Raw genomic sequence first — 23,633 nt, 5'->3', positions numbered from 1 at the left:
TATAGGCTTATTTTTAAATTTGATGTTAAAATTTTTAAATTTTTTTTATTTTGTGGATAGTAAATTATTGGATATTTTTAAAACATAAATTTTTAAAATTTATTGTTTTATTCGATGCAAAACTAAAATTTAAAATATATTAAATTTACGAATGATAAATTAGTTAATTTTAAAAAATTTAAATATGTCATGTATTAAAAAAATTAGGGAGTTAATTGTACCAAAAAAAATTATAACTAATTACACGTCCAGGCTTCCCGCTCCCGCCAGAGCGTGTTCAAGGACAAGGCGGAGAATTGAATTCTCCAGCGTCCTCAGTCGCCTGAAACTCTAGTTTTCATCCTTTGTAATAAAATTCTCTGGAATTTCGTCGAAATAATGGATTCCATGACTTCAAATCTACAGAAATCCTAAATCCTTCGCCCATTTTCCGGCCGCCAACCCATCGTCCTACTCCGGTGGCTAGCATTCCGGCCAACAATCGTTCGAGTCAATCCATAATTCTCTCTCCGGTTCCTCAGCCCCAAAGAGTCTCCGTCGTTCCTCCCCATTACCATTTACAATCCCCCTCCAAAAGAATCCACTCTCCCGACGATATAGCCACTTCCACGATTCCGATTCCGGAAGAAATTTCCTAGGTTTCATTGTCGCTCTTTCCGAATCCGCTCGATGCCGGAAAATTTCCGATCCTTGTTTCCAATCCGACAATGTTAATTCCATCGTTTCGATTCTTGACACTCTGATTCAATGGGTCGACGAAATACCACCGGCGCAGATGGAAACCTCTCGTATCGAACATGGCATGCGCGGATGGTGGGAAACAGCGATTCTTTTATGTTTCGATTTCTCCCCGAGAATCTCCAGTCAGCTGCCATAGAAATTGTGCCCTATTTCACCGACAGCTTCGGGAATTCGAGCCGAATCGATTGTGGTACTGGCCACGAGACGAACTTCTTGGCCTGGTTGTATTGCTTGGCAAAATTGGGGGTAATCGAGGAGGAGGATTACCCGGCTGTGTTAATGAGGAAATTGCAGGTGGTTTATTGCTTGGAGCCTGCGGGTTCCCATGGTGTTTGAGGTCTCGATGACTACCATTTCCTGGCGTTCGTTTTAGTTGATAGACCGTAAGTATCTGAAACCCAACTCCATTCACAGTCAGGATATAGTTCCCATTATGCAGCACTTTCTCTTTGGATGGCTCATCAAATGGTCTTTATAGTATCAGTTAAATGTTTACATTTGTTGCAAATTTGTGCTCTTCATATATTCCTTAGGATACACAATGTTTGTTTTGTGAAGTTTTTGCTGAATTTTTTTATGTTGTTTCTAAAGGCTGGATAGTCAATGAGTTCTATTTCATTAGATCAAATACAAGCTCAATGCTCTGGCTTGCAAGTTATTCATTGTTGCTCTTCATAAAGAATAATGTTTATGTTTATAACTAGTAAATCTTTACTGGCCTGAGAGTAAAGAGACTGGTATTGGCTTTGTTTTCATGGGAATGGGATTGAACATTTGTTCTGCTTCAAATTCTAGATTTCTATGTAATCATGTTCTGTAGATGGGATTATATGTCTCTAAACACTTCAGGAATCCTTTGAACTTTCTTGTAGTAATGAGTTTGGGGGCCAAAAGGCCCCTACTCGTGGGTCGCTTGGTCGGCAATCAAGTGATGGGCACATATGTCGTTTTTAGCCCGAATTTTGATTTAGAAACATTCAGTCGTATAATCCAACATACGGTAGTTTCGTGCTGTTGGCTTTTCAACCAAGCGCGTTGACCGATTGTGCGAATTAACGGTTCCTCTCGTACTATGTTAAATTACTATTGTGGTTCTAATTAGTCTAGTGAGTTAGTTCAACTCTGTTTCTCATTAGTTAGAATCGAATTGTTACTAACTCGAGATCTACCCCGCTATTTATGTGTTTGCAGGCTTGTTTCGTAGAGATATCTTAAACAATATCTGAAGACCCATAATCTTGTTATTTTCCCTTCTCATGCTACCCCATTTTCTATTCTAGGAAGTGGGTAGAGTATAGAATTGGCTCTTTGCTTGTAGAAAAGTGTTAACGCTAAAGGTATAGATAGAAGAGAACTGTTGATGATGATGAAATGACATTTGGAATTTGGGTTGCCAAACATCATTCATAGCCAATCTCCTCTTGTCTCTTTCCTTTTGACGTTGCATGTCCATGACATCTCCATATAGGATTTAAGATACAGCATCTAAGTGCTTGTCATGATTGGTTAACGACACACTCATTTTACACAAGAAGATTCGTTTACTGAAATTACCTTCACTTTTTCTTCCTTTGCAGGAACTGGATGGAAGAGCTCGGCTAATCTGTAAGGGAATCTTCTCTGATGAATGTATGAATTTGCTTCTTATTACGGACTTTGGTTAAGAAAAAAAGCACTTTTCCCTCCCCTGTTTTGCTTCTTTGGTGGGCTTTGTTTCAGAATTAGGCCCAATCAAGGAGAGGAAGGGATCCATGGATTCACGAGTCGAGTTATATTATTTTATAGGCGTCGTATAAAGTGTCACGTCGCTTGGCTCAGGAAAATAATGGAATAAAAAGGACCTGCCTTGTCTGCTTCCTCTCCTTCTTTCTTTCTAATTAAAGTAGAGAGAAGAAAACCAAACGGAGGGTTTATAACACTGCTTCAGAGGGAAATAAAAGGCAGAGAAGAATGGGGTGTGGGTGAGGTTGATGAATGGTGATAAGGCTGTGGGGGCTGTGATTAATAACAGAGGCAATAACATCGACCATTGGACTAAATTTGTTGATTTGGGTACCTGAAATTTTGTACCAAGTTTCAATATTTGAAGCAAAATTTCACTATTTATGCCTTTTGTCATAGACTCCATTTTCATATGGTTACCTTTTTACCCATTTCTTTTTCTCCCAAACTTTATCTTCTTCTGCACTTGGCTCATTCAATAATTGATATCTCAATAAATTCCCTTCCACTTATATCTTAGCTTTTTGGTAAATGACTTCTTTTTTGTGTTTTTTTTTTTTAAATGATTATTTACAGGGCAGGATTACGCGTCATTGGAACAGAAACGAGGACCAATTTTGGAGTCAAGTGTTGGTAAAGAGGAAAGGAAAAAAAGGGTACTGTTTCCTTCTTGCTTTCCTTTTCCCCAAGTTTTGGTTGAATTAAGTCAATAGGGTAACCCGGAAGATTTGAACTTTCAAATTACCCAGCGTTGAAAAGAAGAGCTCTGGCATTAATTTTCACGTTTTACTGCCTTTTCCCGTTCCACCTCCTCCTTCCCCAATCCTTGACACCGACACCTGTAGGTGCCATTAGTTGGAACTTGTAACTTGAAACTTCATCCTCCGTTGCTTTCTCCTCCTCCTCCTCTCTCTCGGAGAAGGTATTTACTGCCTCAGTCACCTCAGTAATAAAAAATTCTCAGAAGGAAAAGGAAAGTAAAGTTTTTGTTTTTGTTTTCTGATACCGATGCCGTGCCAGTAAATTTCAAACATCACGTTTGCTTATTTGTTGTTATTATTACAATTCTTACTAACATCTCTGATCGAATGAAAAGGAAATGAAAAAACTAAAATAACAGTTGTGTCATTCTACGCTAGTCTTGCGTCTTCCTCACATCTATGCAAACACACACACACACACACTTATCCCGTTTGAGCATCTTTTTTTTTTAACCTCATTTCATAACATTGCGTCTCTTTCTCTCTTACACTCATTGGGTTTTCACTTTTTTGAAATTTTTGTTTCTCTGCTGCTTCCTTGCCTGCATTCAAGCTCTTGTTAGGTGGGTAGATAGCTCTCTCTCTCTCTCTCTCTCTCTCTCAATCTCCCCTTTCTCTTCCCTCTCTTGCTTTTGCTTTGTTTTGTTCTTCTCTCTGCTGAATGAACCGGTGAGCTTCCTTTTCCTTTTTGGTTTTGCATCTTCGTTCCTTCCCTCAATCGATTTCAATAGGAGGAAAAGAGTAGTTTTTCCTTTTACAAATTTAACATCACCCACTTAGCTACATGGGTTTTGTGTTCTTCTGTCCATTTTGTCTCTCATTCCATGGAGCTTCACATTTGCTGAGTGGTTTAGTCATCTATTTCTCTGTTTTGCCTGAGGTCATCTAACTAACTTCTGGGTTTTCTTCCACTAACAACTTCGTTTTTTTGTATGTCTTTTCTCTTCATTTGTGATGCTTTGTATTTTACTTCTAAATATTTGCCTTTTTATCAGTATTTTTAGTTTGGAACTTATTGATCTGTATGTATGCTTGCCCTTGTCTTCACATATTTTCGTTGGTTTATGGTTTAGATTTGATTTTAGGCTTGGAAATTTATGCTCTCCTGTGGTGAATGAATGTGTTGGGGGATTTCTGTGTAATTTGGATCTCAAACTGTGCCTTCTTCTCCACGGCGATTTCTTAAGTTCTTGAGATGTTTGTTTGATGTTTTATGAGTCGGTTTTGAGTGTGCAACTTCTCCAAATGTTTGACAAAAGGAGTGTTTTTCTATCTTCAGGCAGCGATGAACTGTGTAATTGACTTTTCATGTCTTATCTTTTCAAGCAGACTAGAGATGACAGAGGGAAGCGATTTCAGGCACTGGGATGAGCTAATACCGGACGCTCTGGGGCTAATTTTCAGTAAACTCCCACTGCAAGAGATACTTACCGTTATCCCCAGAGTCTGCAAATCATGGGCTAAAGCAGTGCTTGGACCTTACTGCTGGCAAGAGATTGACATTGAAGAATGGAGTAGCCGATGCCAGCCCGACAATGTCGATCGAATGCTTCAAATGCTTGTCAATCGAAGTGGCGGTTCGCTTCGCAAGCTCTGCGTTACTGGCCTCCATAACAGCAACATTTTCTCCTTCATCGCTGATCAGTAAGATATAAACATTCCCCTCTTCCCTGAAACTTATTTTTCTGGATGTCGGTGACATTGATTTTTACTGCCTTTCTTTTAAAATGAACATATACTGGCTTTGAACAAGATTGCTATGGTTGGTGCTAACTGGATTTGTTGGTGTTAAATGGAGTATTTTGTGATGTTGGTGTTTTGTTTTGTATTGGTTTTTCAAGTGCTGGCTCTCTCCAGACATTGCGGCTGCCAAGGAGCAATATAAGCGATGCTCTAGTAGAACAGATTGCAGGAAGGCTTTCTGCAGTTACTTTTTTGGATCTAAGCTATTGTGATAAAATCAGTGCCAGTAGTTTAGAGTCTATAGGAAAGAATTGCAAAGCTTTGGTTGGAATCTGTCGAAACTTGCACCCGTTGCATACAGCAGGTATGCCGTTGCTGGACGATGAAGCGTACGCCATTGCAGCCACAATGCCAAAACTGGAGCACCTTGAAATGGCCTATCACCCTCTTAGCACTAAAAGCGTGATGACGATACTGTCGAGCTGCCCCAATCTCGAATTCCTCGATTTGAGAGGCTGTTGGGATGTAAGGCTGGAAGACAAGTTTGTGGCTGAGAAGTTCCCAAAACTAAGAGTGTTGGGGCCTCTGGTTAGAGACTACTACGAGCGAAACGAATGGGATGAATGCTCAGACTACTCATACATCTCTGACGACTTGGCTTGGGACTTCTCTGCAGATTACTTCGACGACGATGCCGAGAGTTACGACGATCCATGGGACGACGAAGACAGGCTAGAAGGACTCGAGTTGAGATTCTATGAAGGAATAGATGAAGTTGGTGGAGGCTTTGGTTGGCCTCCCTCCCCTTAACTAGTAAGTGATGTTGTTTTTTTTGTGTTTGTGAAATTGTTGCTCTCTCTGTGTTTTGTTTCTTAGCTTCCTACTTGGTATCAACTCGATGCTTTTGGGACTTAGTGGATTTGTAAATTCTCTAATACAAAATTTAAGATGTAGTTGCACACGTTTTTCAATGAAACTTGTCAGGTTGCACTAAGTTACTTACGGATGTATACCCGCCCGCCCCATCAAACGTATTAGTATTTGTTCCTGTCTGACCATTGAATCGGTTCAAACCATTTGCTTAAGGAATAGAGGATTCAATCCATTTGCTTAAGGAATAGAGGATTCAATCCATTTGCTTAAGGAATAGAGGTTTTTGATGTAGTTGCACACGTTTTTCAATAAAACTTGTCAGGTTGTACTAAGTTACTTACGAATGTATGCATGTAGTTCGGGAATACATTGAGTACACCCTACACACAAGCAGCACCCGAGCGTGAATGAGATGACATGTGAACTATGGCATTGAAGATTTAAGGTATTTTAGTTCAATGTGTAAGTTTTGATGAGTTCTAAGCTTGTGAGTCTGCCATAGCTTGCCCGCCCTCCCCCATCAAACATAGAAGTATTTGTTCCTATCTGACCATTAAATCGGTTCAAACCGTTTGGGTAAGGAATAGAGGTTTTTGATGTAGTTACGCACGTTTTTCAATGGAATTTGCCTGATTGTACTAAGTTACTTACGAATGTATGCATGTAGTTCGGGAATACACTGGGTACACACCCTACACACAAATAGCACCCGAGCGTGAATGAGATGAGATGTGAACTATGGCATTGAAGATTACCTAGTAGAATAATTGTACCATCAAATTTATTTACAATATATATATAATTATAAAACAATGAATAAATGTGGATGTGTGTGTTTGTAAGTTTGTGGATTTGTTTTTGGTAGGATTAGGGAATTATAATAATGAATTAAAGGGAGTCACATGATGACACGTGAGAGCGGTCCCTCGGTAGTGGAGTTTGCACGTGTTCAACTTGAGATTTCCCTGCTCTTCTCCAATCTTCATTTTTAGCATTTTATGCCAATTTTATATTTAATTTCGAGATTTTGAATTTTCATCCATTTTTACCAATTCAAAAGAGATAAATTTACTTTTACCAAGACCGTAAATTATACACTTACTGAAAATGGGCCGAGTAAGTGGGCCGATATTGGCCCAATAGCCTGAATAAATGACAACATTTTAGCCCATCTAAGGCCCAAAATAAGAAGAAGGAAAAGGAAAGGAAGAAGAACCCGTGCGTGCCAGCTGTTTAGTACATGTCAGGCTGTCAATCCGAAGATTTCTAAATATAAAAATAAATAAATAAATAGAAAAGCTGTCGAAACAGAAAACGCACAGTTTTGAACATCGTCTCTGAACCATCCATCTCAATCCAACGGCTCAGATTTAATCTCTCTCTCTACTCTGGTCTTCGTCCTCAACGCAATTATCGCTCCTCTCTCTCTCTCTCTCTCTCTCTCTCGCGCGCGCGGAGAGAAAAAGAAAAGAAAGAACACAGAAAGAAGGAAAAGAAAAACTATCGAACCCCCAAATTCTCCAGCTCCTTCGGTTTCTTCTCCCTCTACTTCGAATCCTGCTCTCTCAGATTCTTCAGATCTAAGCGTTCCTCCTCGTTTCTGTAATGGCGGTCGCCTCTTCCCCTCGTGAGAAGTATGTTTACATGGCCAAGCTCGCCGAGCAGGCCGAGCGCTACGAGGAGATGGTTGAGTTTATGGAGAAGGTCTCGGCCGCCATAGAAAACGAGGAGCTTACCGTTGAGGAGCGGAACCTTCTCTCTGTTGCTTACAAGAATGTTATTGGAGCTCGTAGAGCTTCCTGGAGGATCATTTCTTCCATCGAGCAGAAGGAGGAGAGCCGAGGGAACGATGATCATGTTTCCGTGATCAGAGAATACAGATCTAAGATCGAGAGCGAGCTCTCTAACATCTGTGATGGGATCCTCAAGCTTCTTGACTCCCGCCTTATTTCCTCAGCTGCTTCTGGAGATTCCAAGGTGTTTTATCTCAAAATGAAGGGTGATTATCATAGATACCTGGCTGAATTCAAGACCGGAGCCGAACGGAAGGAGGCTGCTGAAAGTACCCTCACTGCTTATAAATCTGCTCAGGTTTGATTCCGTCCCTGTTTTGATGATGCACATATCGAAATCATTTGGTTGGTTAGGGCTCTTGAGATATCTCGTACTTATTCTCTCGTTCTTTCCAAGTGTTATTCGAATGACGTATGATCTTCCATCTCGTCTCCTAGTTTTAATTATCTGATATTCTACTGTTTAGTCAAGATTTCAAATCGGCTTATCATATTTCCTGCATATCATTGCCACTCGATTGGCTCTCATCCGTGTTTTTTCTCTCAGTTGAATATTCCTTGGCATGTAGATCTTTACGTGCTTGATCAAATTTCCTGCGTCAAAGAGAAAATATAGTTTATGCTTGTCTTCTAACTGTTTCGAAATGGATGTCGGCTTTTCGAAGAATCAAATTCGTGAAAGTACACTTGTACAATCTTTCCCCAATTTTCCTTTAGCCGATTCTCTTTTGATTGCTTATTTTTTCTCTAAGAAATTTGATTTCCTCGCTCTTGAATTCACGAGTTGATCTGGGGAAGTGGTTTCAATATGCATACAACTTATTGAATCACAATTTTTATTAAGAGTTATCGAACAATCTAAATCGTAAGCAGTTTCTCTATGGATTCTTCCAGTTTTGCAGTGAGTTGCCTTTCATTGAGGTTCGAGTAGTCAATAACGATCGTGATAAAATTAAACCAATTATTGTTCTAATTGGCTTGTGTCTCTTACGTCTACAGGATATCGCAAATTCTGAACTTGCTCCTACTCACCCCATACGACTTGGGCTGGCTTTGAACTTTTCAGTGTTCTATTACGAGATCCTGAATTCCCCTGATCGAGCTTGCAGCCTCGCCAAACAGGTTACCCGAACTCGAATATATTGTGTGCCTTTGTTTCTTGTCCTGAAGCTAGTGATTTGTCATATACAAAGCTGAATTTTCTTATTCCCCTGATTGAATGAGCCATTTTTTTGCTTCTCTTTCAACATTTACCGAAAATTGGGTGTAGCACTGTAAGTGGGTCAATTTGGTACAGATTTTGGCTGATGTTGAAAGGAACCAACCCCCCTTTCAATAGTGTCACACCCAATTTTAGGTAAATATTTATCGTTTTGTTACAAACTGAACCGACCATGCCATGAGAATCAATATAACTGTCTGAATTCAACTATAAAACCAAGGCAAAATGAATCGATACTAACCATCCTAACTGTCCATATCTGAACAGGTTGAAATATTTTGGATTTTGAATATCATGAAATGACCTATATTTTCTCATGAAAAGAAATTGAACTACTTTTAACTTGTATTCCCTTCCTAGAACTGTATATTTACTGTTCAACAGTCCGAAATGTCACTAGAAGTAGTCTATAAATCATTCCAAATCACTTACCATTGCACTTCTATAGGCTTTTGATGAAGCAATTGCTGAATTGGATACACTGGGCGAGGAATCATACAAGGACAGCACTTTGATCATGCAACTTCTTCGTGACAACCTCACCCTATGGACTTCAGACATGCAGGTAAACTATATGGTCATATTTCATACGCTAAATCTTTATCGACTATCTGCACCCGTGTTCTAAGTCCTGGGCTTGGCACTTTAAATTTGCTTATGTATAAATCTTTTCAGGATGATGGAGATGAGATTAAAGAAGCAGCTCCCAAGCGCGACGACGAATAATAGAGAGCATATTGATTTGCACGTGCAGGATTCAACTTCTCCTTTACATGTTTTATTCTGGAGAAGTGCTTGTTTGGAAATTTGGCTTTTCTATAATTATCTAGGTATTTCTTAGCCTTGTTATCATCACCACACTCTGGAAAAACGTCCTCGTTTGTCTTTTTTCTTTCATCCTCCCTTTTTACCCATCAATTCCATATATCTGAATTGGCTATTTTTCTCAGAGTTCTATATAAGTTCCATGTAATTTGATCTTAAACTTTACCCTTGTCAAGTATTTATATGAACTCCATATGCCGTCTGATTTGAATCCTGGTGTTCATGATTGTGGCTATTTTCATCACCAATCAATAAGAATAATTTGTTGTCCATGTAGAGATGATAAGTTTCTTTGATATATCTGTCATATTAGTGGGTGGTCCTGATGTTGATGCGTATTGAAAGCGTCACATGTAGTTGTAAGATCTTGTGTTGATTGGTGAGTTGTAAGCTTAAAGAACTTCCAATTCCAATTCCAATTCCAATTCCAATGCCAAGCAGTGGCTAGCATCCTTCTGCTTTAGTTTTCAGTTTCTGCAGGCCTGCCTGCCTGCCTTCGGCTTCATGGAGCTATCAATAATAAACCTGTTGGTGGCGGTGTCTGCTGTCACAGGTATGTGTACCAAAATTTTGTCATATTATATTACTTTTATTCTTTGGAATTTTATCGTGATTTCAATACAATATATATATATATATATATATATATATATATATATATATATATATATATATATATATATATATTTGCCCAGCTATTTTTTGAAGCCTTTCAGGTATACTTGAACGAACATTGAAGAAATCATTGGGTGTTATAGGAAAATAATTTAAGTTCATAATTTTAAGTTCACGAGAAGGGGCATTAGGAAACGGCAAAAACCAGCTTTATAGATCTAAACAAACACAAATAAAAGCCTCCTTAACCGCTCTTCTCCTTTTTCTAATTTTGATAAAGCTGAAGAAACCGGACCAACCAGTAAACCGTTTTTGCTTCCTCTTATTTTTCCCCTTTACATGCCATGCCAGTTTTTTCAATTTTAAAGGTTGTCAAATATGTCAAAATTTATCATTTGAAAATTTAATGACATAAAATATTTTCTATCCAAAAAAGCACAAATATGAAATAACTTCTCCCTACCCTAAGGTTATATGCCGTGGGGGAGGGAAGAAGAAAAGAAGGTGAAAAAGCAAGATAAGGAATGGATATTTGAGCCACAGACTTCTCTCTATCGAGAGTATATGTCCTAAACAACATGTCGGAAGGAATGGATATTTGAGCCACAAACCTCTCTCGATCGAGAGTATATGTCCTAAACAACATGTCGAAAGGAATGAATATTTGAGTCACAGACCTCTCTCTCTATATCCTAAACAACACGTTGGAAGAAATGCATATTTGAGCCACAGACCTCTCTCGATCGAGAGTTATATGTCCTATATGACCAAAGCTCAGGTTGGGTATCAGAATTATCCAGCATGAGCTTGAACTAACTAGCAGCCACCAACAAACCAAACCAAACCAAATCATATGAAAACCCAGCAGAATCAAAGCAAATGTGTTGGATGTTTAAGGAACATGATCTTTCTTGTTCTTGTGAGGCAGATAAACAAAAAGGTAGCTTGGATCAAACAAGTATGTTTCTTATAACAGGAATTCTGAAGAAATGTAACCTATATGACATTTGAATTCTTGCAGTAACCCAGAAAGAACCAAAAACAAAATCAACAGCAGCTACCTAAGATGATGTTGTTCTACGAGATTTACAGAACAAACAAACAAACAAATTCCAGTTTCTGAATCAGTAGTGTGAAATTCATTCCCATTTCACAAACTGATCATCCAATCCAATCCAATTACCCTTCATTCATCTCATTCTCAACATGTATACAAAATAATCTAATTAAGTAAAGAACAAACCCTGAGAGCTGTGACAATAACTACAAAGATTAACGAATTTCATATCCAAACTTACCATATGATGAGAAAGAAAGAAGAACTCACAGACCTCTCCATCTTGGATTCGGCACTGGCACTGTGGGTGACAATGGAAGCTGTGGATATCCAAACGGACCCGTCGACGGCGATAGCAGCAAGCTCGGTGATAGCAAAGGGTATGCTGATCTTGGTGAATTCATGCATCCGAATGGAAGAGGTGAAAAGGGCATCGGAAATTGACCCTCAGAGCTCATTACTGCCGATGATGGTGGTGGAGGAGGAATGCCCCCTTGCGCCATGGCCGGCGGTGGAGGCAGTGGCTGTGAGGTTAAGTTGTTCCAGCGAGGCGAAACTAGAGGAGCTAGAGGTGAGAATCCCGAGAACTGTTTCTGATTAGAATCTGAAAATGAGTTGTGAAGATATCTCATATATGCTGAAACAGGTGATTCCGCTGGCGCGTGGACGGCCGGTAGTGGAGGGAGAGGCGAAAGCGGCGCAACGGGCCGTCCAATGGGGCCGAAATTGTTGGTTGATGAAATGGAACTTCTAGGGTTCAGGCCAGGCGGTGGTTGTTGCGGCTGTAGCATCGGAGGAGGGCGGTTACTGACGTTTGCTAATGGAGGCGGACGGATTCGCTGCAGACGTGAGCTCTGAGGCTTCGGTGGATGAATAGGCGGCGGATTCGAGAATCGCTCGTGCGCCGGTGAGCCAGTAAGCTTCTGAACCACATCTCGGAAATCGTTCTTATTGATATTATAAACCGGCGGCTGATGGTGCTGCGGTGGCTGTTGCGACTGAGCCTGCACAGCCGAATCCGGCGGCGGAGGCGGTGGTGGAGGTTGAAGAAGACCCTGATTCTGACTAAAATTAGGATTAGAATGATGAGAAGAATCAAACGCAGGCTTCTTAACAAAACTAGGCTTGGAAATTTTGTGCGAAAGCTTGTTTAAGTGCTTGAGGTATTGATCCTTGCCTGAGGAGACCGTACCGCCGCCATTACTAGCGGCGGAGGAATCTCCCGTCAGAGAAGATTGGCAGCTTTTCTCCATATTTCATACAAAAAAGAAAAAAAAAAAAACAAAATCCAGATGGCCGGGACCCCCTGTTCTTGCTCAAAACAACAGTAGATCTAATCTCTCTTACAGATTACAGAACAGCAGAAATCTCTGCAAATTGAACGCTGTTCTTCCTCTCGCAGTCGGCTGGGCGACTCAGAACCAGAACGGAACCCGAAATTTGAAGAATAAAATTATGAATTAAAAAGAAAAAAAGCAGGTAAAAGATATACTTCAGGCTCCAGAGAGATCGCCCACCTTTACAAACACACTTCTAGAGAGAGAAACAAGAGAGAGAAACGCAAAGTGGAGGGTCTTATCTCATAAGCCTTCGCCCCCCCCCCCCTCCTCACACCAATAATTCTTCTTTAAATCATCTCTAATCTCATTTCAAATAATATTTCTTTTATATATATATATATATAAGTATTTAAAATAACTGAGAAAAACAATATTTTCAGTTTATTTTAAATTTTAAATACCATTTTTGTCCCCTCTTTATTTGGAGGGTTAATTTTAAAATGTGATCACACAAATCGGGGTGGAAACCTTTTCCCCTCGTTTTAAAGTTTTGAGGGAAAACCTGTGAAAACCTTTCCTTAACAGACCTAGCAGAAGCATTTTAAAGTTTTGAGGGGAAGCTCGAACGGTGTGGAAATTTTTACTTAGTAGACACGTTTTAAAGTATTGAGGGAAACCTTGAAATCTGCTAGTGGTGGATCCGAGTGATTACATAAAATTTATGAATTAAAGGAATAATTTAATTTTTTAAATTTAATTTTTAAATTTTATTTATTATACGTATTTTCAACCTATTTAAAAATAGAGAACCAAAAATTATAAATAATAATTTTCATATATATATATATATATATATTAAATTTAGAATAAAAATATAATAAAATTTAAAAGATAGAGACAAAATAGTGTTTTTGTTAAATTTTATAGTATTTATTGAAGTATTGGAAATGAAGAATCCTTGTGATTAGATAAGCATGAAGGAATATGCAACGTGTCATATTTTTAATAATTTTTATATTTAATTTTTATTCGGTTCTTTATCAAAAATAGTTTATGGCTTAATAAAAACATCAACAATTATATTATAAAGTTGGGAATAAGACAAATTTGGCTGTCTAATTAATATTCTTTTTCTTTTCTTTCTCTAAATCTCAATCTTATCTCTTCATTACTTACATTTGTGACAATATATAATTTCATTCAATCTTTTTAATGCTTTAAATTCTTATATTAATTTTATTATTACATTCTTATTTGCCAAATGTCTCATATAGTTAGTGGGTGGGAACAAACAAATAAATTAAATTATATTTTATAATTATTTTATTTGTACCGATCTACCTCCTATCAGATTGAATTACATTTGATTAAATTATTTTATCAGGTTTAACTTAACGAGTGAACGATCCACGTTCACTCGACCCCTATTTCACTGTGACTATATATATAATTATCAGGTTTAACTTAACGAGTGAACGATCCACGTTCACTCGACCTCTGTTTCACTGTGACAAAATATCAGGTCTTTCCTTCCTCCAATCGATGTGGGACCACCCCCCACATCCACCCCCCTTTGGGGCCCAGCGTCCTTACTGGCACACCGCCTCGTGTCTACCCCCTTCGGGAAACAGCGAGAAGGCTGGCACATCGTCCAGTGTCTGGCTCTGATACCATTTGTAATGACCCAGATTCACCGCTAGCAGATATTGTCCTCTTTGAGCTTTCCCTTTCGGGCTTCCCCTCAAGGCTTTAAAACGCGTCTACTAGAGGAAGGTTTCCACACCCTTATAAATGGTGATTTCACTCTTTTCTTCCTCCAATCGATATGGGACCGCCCCCAAATCCACCACCCTTTGGGACCCAGCGTCCTTACTGGCACACCGTCTCGTGTCTACCCCCTTCGGAGAACAGCGAGAAGGCTGGTACATCGTCCCGTGTCCACAAATCCACAAAAAATAGCCTTAAATAACTTAAAAAGGAAAATTACAAAAATAGCCTTAAATAAAAGAAAAGTGGGGGAGGTGGGTCAGAGAGTACTGTTGCGGGTCAAAGCAAGTGTAAGGAACGAAGTTGTTGTCACCAAATTTCTTTCCCCCAAAAAAATCATTAAAGAATCTTTTCGGCTGCCCTTTTGCTTTTTTTTCCTTTTTTTATTTTATTTTTTAAAAATATTTATTTTATTATTTTAATTGGATCCAAAATGTCTATCTAAATTTTAAATTTTAAATAAAAATTTATTTTAATTTCCTATTATTATAATAAGACTAAATTAATAAAAATACTTATGTATATATATTTAAAGTTTAAGGGTATTTTTGAAAAATAAAGTATTAATAATTTCTATTCAAATGTATAAATATTTTTTAATTTTTTTTTTTAAAGTTTAAGGGTATTTTTTATTTTTATTTTTTAGAAAATGGGTATTATTAATTTTTTTTTTTAATTTAGAGATATTTTTTAGAAATAAAAAGTAAAATTTAAAGAAATTTTTATTAATTTAGCATTATAATAATATTATTATTTAAAGTTGGGTGAGAGCTTATATTTCATCCCTGGGTCCATTAGATGAAGAATATAGTGTGTCTTTGACAAATTAATTATTGAGGGTCACCTTGTCTAGCAGCACCATACCAACGAGGGTGACTGGACAGTGGAAAAAACAGCCTTTTATGGTTGTTTTATAGTTAAATGTTTAGATCAGTAATATGTGTGTACTGTGTGTCACAACCGTACTAATAAGAGAATAGGTTGTGATCCCCACACTATATGTAAGGCGGTGTTAGCTTAATATCATGATGTAACCGAAGAGAATGATGCATCATCCAACACACCAAGAAGAGTGTGCATGAAAGTCGAGACAAGACATAAATAAGATTAGGGGTAACTAGTTGTCATGAGTGCCAGAAACGAGCTTGGAAGAGGGTTGGATAGGGTCTTGGGCCATAACCTCAAAAGTTGGGATTTCGGCGTCAGTTTTGCCTTATGGCTCTAGAGTCAAGTCTGTCTATATGAAAAATGAAAGCTTGTCAAATGAAAGCTCGTCAAATTTGGTGCCAATCAAACACCTGATGGATACTCCATGAGGCCGTATGACCCTTCGTCAAAATCATGTCTACTCCACCTAGATCTACAATGCCTCACAATGTTATAGTGGGAGGCATGATATCAACTCTCCACCACTCTAGAGCCCCTATGGCCTAAGTGAACTACCCTAGTGTGTCGACATTGCACCCTCAACCTTGAGTCAGAGGTTGGTATATGGGACCGCTTTCCGATACGGTATCTAAAAATGATTTAACATGAACACATGAGGGTTCATGCTTCAATGGTACTTAAATAGATGGATGCTCAGGATATCCCGACAATATAGTTGACTCATGGGTCAATTCTAAATAAGCGTATCCAAGCGAGTAGCAAAGGCCGACGACATCCAACATTTCATTTGAAAGACCTTAGCCTAGAGTAGAGATAAATCGGCTAGAGTCGCAACGAGTAAACATATGTGTATAGGTGACGTGTATGACTAAATGAGCTTCATTTCTATATGAATTGTGTCCAGTCGGTGAAAGAGAACCTTGCCTAACGTCGGATGAATCTACAAATCTTTTCTTCCTTCCTTACTGCCCTTGCAGTGCGCAAGATGGAGCTTCGCTCACTCTGGGAACGATTATTGATATCAGTTGGGGTGTAGCTGAGAAACCCCAAATCATTACAAACTACCAGGAAAAATCTTCAGAGGACCTATCTCTTGCCTTCTTGCTAACCGATATTGGGGTATGTCTTTTCCTTCTCTAGCTTGCTTAGGTTTTAGGTTTGAGGCGTTTTGGGGAAACCAAAAGCAAAACTATGAGAGCTTATGCTTAAACTGGACAAAATATCATATTATTGTGGAGAGTCGTGGTTCCTAACATGGTATCAGAGTCCAACCTTAACTTTTTTGTTCGACATTTGAGGATTCTATTGACATGACTAAGTTATGGAATAAAGGGTGTATTTTGTTCGAAGGCTCTAGAGAAGGAGTCGAGCTTCGATTAAGGAGAACCTGTTTGAGGGCTCCATAGGCCTCAAGGGAGGCTCTCTATGGTGTACTATGTTCGAGGAGGTACTGTTAAGGATTGCTGAGAGATTAGTCCCACATCGGTTAATTAAGGAGTTGATCATGAGTTTATAAGTAAGGAATACTATCTCCATTAGTACGAGGCTTTTTGGGGAAACTAAAAGAAAAGCCACGAGAGTTTCTGCTCAAAGTGGACAATATCATACCATTGTGGAGAGTCGTGGTTTCTAGCATTTTCTACTTCTGAGACATTGGGGGAAAACTGTTCTAGTGTTCTAGATTGGACCGAGTCATCCGTGTCAAATAATTCCAAGTCATCCGTGTCAAATAATTCCAATGATGAGGCCCGTCAATTCTAAAGGTATCAGCTCCCTGATGATATCACACATGATTTCATAAGTACACTACGATAATATATGGTCTGACAATCTCTTTACACAACAATGAAGACAAGGTTTATAATTAAGCAAAAGCATACCCAACATTTATGATTCACATAGCTATATACCACTTCAACCAGCATTCGTAGAGAACAAAATATTCTTTATAAATGTATGAAAACTTCTCTCTAGTAGACACGTTTTAAAATCATAAGGCTGACGGCAATACGTAATAGGCCAACACGAACAATATCTACCAGCGGTGGACTTGGGCTATTACACTTTTAGCAGCTAAACCAGCCAGGAACTCAACAGGGTTCAAAATATCACTTTGATTGCTGTTCAGAATTGGCCTCTGCTCAGGTTTATTTGAAATTCGGACAAGCCTGCCATCGAAATATTTCCTAGACATAGGTTCTCATCTTCTCCCATTGACTTGAAATCATGTGTGATATCATCAGGGAGCTGATACCTTTAGAATTGACGGGCCTCATCATTGGAATTATTTGACACGGATGACTTGGAATTATTTGACACGGATGACTCGGTCCAATCTAGAACACTAGAACAGTTTTCCCCCAATGTCTCAGAAGTAGAAAATGCTAGAAACCACGACTCTCCACAATGGTATGATATTGTCCACTTTGAGCAGAAACTCTCGTGGCTTTTCTTTTAGTTTCCCCAAAAAGCCTCGTACTAATGGAGATAGTATTCCTTACTTATAGACTCATGATCAACTCCTTAATTAACCGATGTGGGACTAATCTCTCAGCAATCCTTAACAGTACCTCCTCGAACATAGTACACCATAGAGAGCCTCCCTTGAGGCCTATGGAGCCCTCAAACAGGTTCTCCTTAATCGAAGCTCGACTCCTTCTCTAGAGCCTTCGAACAAAATACACCCTTTATTCCATAACTTAGTCATGTCAATAGAATCCTCAAATGTCGAACAAAAAAGTTAAGGTTGGACTCTGATACCATGTTAGGAACCACGACTCTCCACAATAGTATGAGCTTTCCCTCGAGGTTTCCACACCCTTATGAAGAATGTTTCGTTCTCCTCCCCAACCGATGTGGGATCTCACAATCCACCCCCCTTTGGGGCCCAGTGTCCTCGCTGGCACTCGTTCCATTCTCCAATCGATGTGGGACCCCCAGTCCACCCCCTTCGAGGCCCAGCGTCCTTGTTGGCACACCGTCTTGTCCACCCTCATTCAGGGCTCAACCTCATCGCTGACACGTCGCCCAGTGTCCGGCTCCAATACCATTTGTAACAGTCCAAGCCCACCGCAACAGATATTGTCTTTTTTGGGCTTGTCACTATACGGTGCGAGGCACTGGTTGGAGTAGACTAGACCCTCTCCATAGGCACTGTTTTTTTTTTGGCTTGTCACTATACGATGTCTGCCCCCCCCCAATCTTAGTGCAATGGACTTTCCTGCACTTACGGTGTCAAAACAGTCATCCAATATTTGATGGCTGATCCCCAACGAAGTAAATTCTCATATTTGGTAATTGCATAGCTGTCCAAATTCGTTCAATACTACCTCAAACATTATTTTCGATCCAAAGAATTGCAATAAATCATCTAATAAGTCTAAATCTAATCTCATAAAGTTTGGGAGTCTAATCTCATAAAGTTTGGGAGTCTAATCTCATAGTTTAACACTTCATCCAGTTACCTCTTTTTCGTGATCGTCCATCCAGTTACTCCTTTTAGGCTTCAAAATTTACTTGTCAAGGCTAGACTCTAATTCCAGATGGAAGAATTGTAAGATACCTTAAGAGAGACCGCTACTGAAAGCGCATTGCCATAGATGCTCCAATCTACCTACTTGTCGTCCTCAAATATGAAAAAACATGAAATGATGATGAAAAACATGAAAAATTGCTTCAAAGAGTCACTAAGAAGTGAGCACTAGAGAGACAAGCAACACTTGTGGAAATGTCTCAAGAGGAGTGAGAGCATGAGAGAGGCAAACAATGCCCATGGAGGTGCTAAAAAAGGAGTGAGCACGAGAGAGGCAAGAAACATCCATGGAAGTGCTCAAAGAGGGGTGAACACGAGAGAGACAAGTAATGCTCATGGAAGTGCTCCAAGAAGATAATATGCATGAGTTAATGGTTTCAATTGGATACTGACTCATGAAGCAGTAAGCTGTGAAGTTATTTTGTTAGCACATAACTCATGCATACTACCTTTTTGGAGCACTTAGGCGTTGCTTACCTCTCTCATGCTTACTCATCTTGGACCACTTCCACGTGCATTACTTATCTCTCTCGTGCTCACTCTTCTTTGAGCACTTTCATGGACATTGCTTGCCTCTCTCGTGCTCGCTTCTCTTTGAACAATTCCACAAGTGTTGCTTGCTTCTTAGTGCCAATTGAACTTTATCACTTGCAATAGTGACTCCTTGAAGCAATTTTTTGAGCTCCTCATCGTTCATCGTAGCTAGAACATACTTAGAATTTATCCTATTTTTCTTGTGTTGCATGTTGCATTCTTAACCAATTCCAAAACCATAATGGCAATGTATTTGAGGACGATAGCCAGGTGGATTAGAGCATCTACGATAGTGCGCTTTCTATAGCGACCTTTCTTAAGGTACCATTCGATTCTTCTATCTAGGAATAGGAGTTCAACCTTCACAAATTGGAGATCTTAGTTTTGTTGCCTCCTTTTCTTCCTCCAACACCCTTATATGTTATGAACACTTAGATAATAAGAATTATAGTGTTCATAACATATAAGTACAGGTAAATAATAGCTTGAAATTTCATCACTAGAACTCTGTTTTACAGCATCTTTGAAAATCTGAATAAAGGATTTGTCATACCAGTAGGCATAAAGCTTTTACAGGTAGATAAAAATTTACCAAAATCAACTTTTCCAAGAATTCTCTATAAATTAGGTCGGTAACAATTTATAAGGGTGTGGAAACCTCTCCCTAGCAGACGCGTTTTAAAAACCTTGAAAGAAAGCCTGGAAGGGAAAGCCCAAAAAGGACAATATCGGTTAGCAGTGGGCTTGAGTCGTTGCATATAGTATTAGAGCCAGGTTCCGGGCGATGTGCTAGAGAGGAGGCTGAGCCCCGAAGGGAGGTGGACACGAGGCGGTATGCCAGCAAGGAAGCTGGACCCTGAAGGGGGGTGGATTGGGCGGTCTCACATCGATTGGAGAAGGGAACGAGTGCCAGCGAGGACGCTGGGCCCGCCCCGAAGGGAGGTGGATTGTGAAGTTCCACATCGGTTGGAGAAGAGAACGAAGTATTTATTATAAGAGCGAGGAAACCTCTCCCTAGTAGAAGCATTTTAAAAACCTTGAAGGGAAGTCATTTCACAAACGTAGTCGAATACATGTAATTTATACCTCTCAAGAATATAATATCTAATGCTATCTACAAATAAAAGTCATTCACAAACAAACAGTCCTCAATATATAGTCCTCCATTTACCACACAGAGCTAATCTTTTTCCTATTTTAGGTAGGTAAGGTATCATCTCTTTCAATTTTTCAAGGAAACCCATAAAACGTTATTATAAGAAAGTAGCCTATTTCATCGTCTTTCATTTATTTGGCCCCTTTCCAAATTCAGGTTCCTCACTTGGCTCAAGGAGATCACTTTACTTTTGGAAGGCTAATTCGAATCACTCATAATACCTTTCTTAGAGAGCCATATCCTCATTCCTAAGAAGTAGAAGAGGGTTTGGGTTGAGGAACACTAAATCATCTCTTTCCAAAATTCTGGTTTCCCTTATTCCTTAATTCCGACATTTCTTCGTGCATGATTCAAATTCTTTCGTACTTCATATGGAATCTGTTTAACGCATCTTGATCAAGCAGTAAAGGAAAGAAATGTTTTGTTGGTTAAAGGTGCTCTTTTCTCTACTCCTAGACATAGGAGAGAGGCTCACTCTTCATCCATAGTATCATCTACATCTTATGCATCTTCTGTCTCCTTTCTTAGTTTTAGGAAGCCTCGAAAGTGACTTTGCTAAAGGGAAGTGGGCTTCATTCAATGGAATACTTTGTTGGTTTAGGGGGTCCAATTTTTCAGGTTAGTGTGTAGGGACGCGCACTTTGTTGACCTTTCAAGAGACGTGTTCTTCAGTGACAAGATAGTACATATTGGGTCAATGATTAATCCGACGAGTCTTAGCTTTTCAATTGTCAAATCGAACATATACTCCACCATTTACCACACGAGGTAGATTTTTAGCAAATCCTTTTATTCTCGTGCTTTCTTCTAAAATTTCACAAACCTCTTTTTGTCATCCCTTATTTCTTGATCCAAATATTTTTCGTTTTCCAATTGTCCTTGATTCATATTATTTCATTCTTCTGATGCCTTATGACATCTTATTCATTGATTCCAACCATTTATCGCTTTCCAATTCTCTATTCCAACAATATAGTCATCCATTCACCGCACCAAGTGGATTAGAAAGTACCCTATTTCCTCATCGTCATACTTTGTTCACTTGTCCTAAATTAAACCTTATAAGACAATGCTACCTTAAACATTATTTTCGATCTGAAAAATTGAAAGAAATCATCAAAACAAGGATCGACCAATATAAAAAGCCAAGCAAGCAGGTAGAAGTTCAACCAAGTTAACTGTTCTTTAGAACCAATCTAGCAAATCCTTTTATTCTAGTGCTTTCTTCCTCTAAAATTTCACAAACCTCTTTTTATCCTCCCTTGTTTCTTGATCCAAATAATTTTTCACTTTCCAATTGTCCTCGATTAATACTCTTTCATTCTTCTAATGGCTTACGACGTCTTATTCCTTGATTCCAACAATTTATTTCATTTTTCTAATGACTTATGACATCTTATTCCTTCATTCCAACAATTTATCGCTTTCCAATTGTCTTTTCCAATATATAGTCCTCCATTTACCACAACGAAATGAAGGTTTCCAAACTTATCTTTCTTCCGTCCTTTCATACATCATAAACAAACAAACAAACAAAAAAAAAAAAAAAAAAAAAAAAAAAAACTCGAAGGATCGTCCAATATAAAAATTCAAGGAGGCCAACGTGATTTACATGTTATTTCAAAATAGATGCTCCAAAGAATTCTTCAGCTTTTAGATCTAATATCTCTAATCCAATGCAAAGTCCTCCATCCACAACAATGTATGTCTTTTGCATCTTATTATGCACGAAAAATTGTCGACAATTATAAGAGACTAACTTCGTCCCATTATCTAAACAACACTCCCATCCACATTGCAAATTTTCTTCAAGGAAACATAGGCAGGGTTAAGAAATTACCCTATTTAATCATATCATAATACTTTATTCACTTGCCTTGATGCAAAGAATCGAGAAATCCTCAAACAAAAAATTGAAACCGAATCTCATACTTTAATCCAAACATATCTTATTTCCTTCCTTACATACATAACTTACGAGATGATTCAAATTCTTTCATCCAAATTTATCTTTCTTCCGTCCTTTTATACATAAAATTTAAACTAAAAAGAATTCAAAGATGGTTCAATCCCTTATTCCTTGATTCCAACCATTCTCTGTTTTCTAGTTGTCCTTGATTCAAATTCTTCCACGCTTCTTATGGGATATGACATCTTATTCCTTGATTCCAACAATTTTTCATTTTCCAATTGCCCAAAGTTCATTCGCCGTACTATGTAGATCTTTTTCCTCTTTAAATAAGAATATCCTCTCATTTAATTCTTCGAGGAAACCAATAGACCTTTTTAAGCTCTCATCATCATAATTCTTGTATCCAAACAAATATTCTTGTATCCAAACAAACTTATCTTTCATGATCTAAAAAAATTTCTAAGATTGTCCTACTAAAAAGTTGGGAATCAGTCTCATACTTTAACCCATAATTCTCATATCCATACTTATCATCCTTTCATCCTTACATACATAACTGTCAAACTATAAAAATCCAAGCAGGCGAGTAGAAATAATTTAGCAATTCTAGAGCTTCCTTCCTCTAGAATTTCACAAACCTCTTACTGTCATCCCTTATTCCTTGATCCTTGATTAACATTCTTTCATTCTTCTAATGGCTCATGAAATCTTGTTCTTTGATTCCAACAATTTATCGTCTTCCAATTGTCAACATATAGTCCACTATTTGCCACACCAAGTGGATCTTTTTCTTCTGTTAAGTAAGGATATCATCTCATTCAATTTTTCAAGGAAACCCGTAGAACGTTATTATAAGAGAGTACCCTACTTCATCATCGTCATACTTTATTCACTTGCCCTAAATTAAACCTTATAAGACGATACTACCTCAAACATTACTTTTGATCGGAAGAATGGAAATAAGTCATCAATCAAAACTTGAACTCAATTCTCATACTTTAAACCATTCTTGTTGTATCCAAACTTATATTTCTTCCGTCCTTTCATACATAACCATAAACCAAAAGAATTCAAAGGATCGTCCAATATAAAAATCCAAGCAAGTGCGTAGAAGTTCGGCTAAGTTAACTTTTCCTTAGCCCCAATTAGCAAATTCTTTTTTCTAGTACTTCCTTCCTCTAAAATACCTCTCGTTGTTATCCCTTATTCCTTAATCCAAATAATATTTCGCTTTTCAATTGTCCTTGGTTGATATTCTTCCTTCTTTAAATG

At 38.5% G+C, this 23,633-nt stretch overlaps 2 protein-coding genes and 2 pseudogenes across 10 annotated transcripts; 3 read left to right on the top strand and 1 right to left on the bottom strand.

The window, feature by feature from the left end:
- The first annotated feature begins 353 nt into the window (after window positions 1–353).
- On the top strand, window positions 354–2,325 carry LOC147793366 (uncharacterized; annotated as a pseudogene).
- On the top strand, window positions 1,038–7,482 carry LOC111788238 (F-box protein FBW2). 9 transcript variants are annotated; one of them, XM_023668528.2, is made up of 5 exons: window positions 1,038–1,124; window positions 2,319–2,370; window positions 3,040–3,119; window positions 4,554–4,868; window positions 5,066–5,883. In XM_023668528.2, the coding sequence occupies exons 2-5, from the start codon at window positions 2,365–2,367 to the stop codon at window positions 5,715–5,717; spliced, it is 1,053 nt and encodes a 350-aa protein (XP_023524296.2). In that variant the 5' UTR covers window positions 1,038–1,124; window positions 2,319–2,364; the 3' UTR covers window positions 5,718–5,883. The 9 variants fall into 9 exon arrangements, with proteins under 9 accessions (XP_023524296.2, XP_023524295.1, XP_023524292.1 ...); XM_087121424.1 differs by lacking the exons at window positions 1,038–1,124; window positions 2,319–2,370; window positions 3,040–3,119 and adding exons at window positions 5,892–5,918; window positions 6,440–7,482 and having other exon boundaries at window positions 4,551–4,868; window positions 5,066–5,720; XM_023668527.2 differs by lacking the exons at window positions 1,038–1,124; window positions 2,319–2,370; window positions 3,040–3,119 and adding an exon at window positions 3,511–3,787 and having other exon boundaries at window positions 4,551–4,868.
- Window positions 7,386–9,831, top strand: LOC111788266 (14-3-3-like protein A). The gene is made up of 4 exons (XM_023668575.2): window positions 7,386–7,871; window positions 8,573–8,695; window positions 9,244–9,360; window positions 9,471–9,831. Exons 1-4 carry the CDS (start codon window positions 7,386–7,388, stop codon window positions 9,519–9,521), a joined length of 777 nt encoding a protein of 258 aa, XP_023524343.1. The 3' UTR covers window positions 9,522–9,831.
- A 1,381-nt stretch (window positions 9,832–11,212) lies between these two features.
- On the bottom strand, window positions 11,213–12,846 carry LOC111788233 (VQ motif-containing protein 9 pseudogene; annotated as a pseudogene).
- Between the last annotated feature and the right edge of the window lie 10,787 nt (window positions 12,847–23,633).

The sequence above is a fragment of the Cucurbita pepo genome, chromosome 2, assembly GCF_057944985.1.
Source record: "Cucurbita pepo subsp. pepo isolate OVF chromosome 2, ASM5794498v1, whole genome shotgun sequence".
Classification (NCBI taxonomy): Eukaryota; Viridiplantae; Streptophyta; class Magnoliopsida; order Cucurbitales; family Cucurbitaceae; genus Cucurbita; species Cucurbita pepo.
This window is presented reverse-complemented; position numbering and strand designations above follow the sequence as displayed.

Coding starts and splice junctions, on each gene's coding strand:
- LOC111788238 (XM_023668528.2), top strand. Junction 3,120..4,553: donor AAGAGGAAAGGAAAAAAAGG/GTACTGTTTCCT, acceptor CTTTTCAAGCAG/ACTAGAGATGACAGAGGGAA. Junction 4,869..5,065: donor TTCTCCTTCATCGCTGATCA/GTAAGATATAAA, acceptor TGGTTTTTCAAG/TGCTGGCTCTCTCCAGACAT.
- LOC111788266 (XM_023668575.2), top strand. CDS start 7,386: ATGGCGGTCGCCTCTTCCCCTCGTGAGAAGTATGTTTACATGGCCAAG. Junction 7,872..8,572: donor CTGCTTATAAATCTGCTCAG/GTTTGATTCCGT, acceptor TTACGTCTACAG/GATATCGCAAATTCTGAACT. Junction 8,696..9,243: donor CTTGCAGCCTCGCCAAACAG/GTTACCCGAACT, acceptor GCACTTCTATAG/GCTTTTGATGAAGCAATTGC.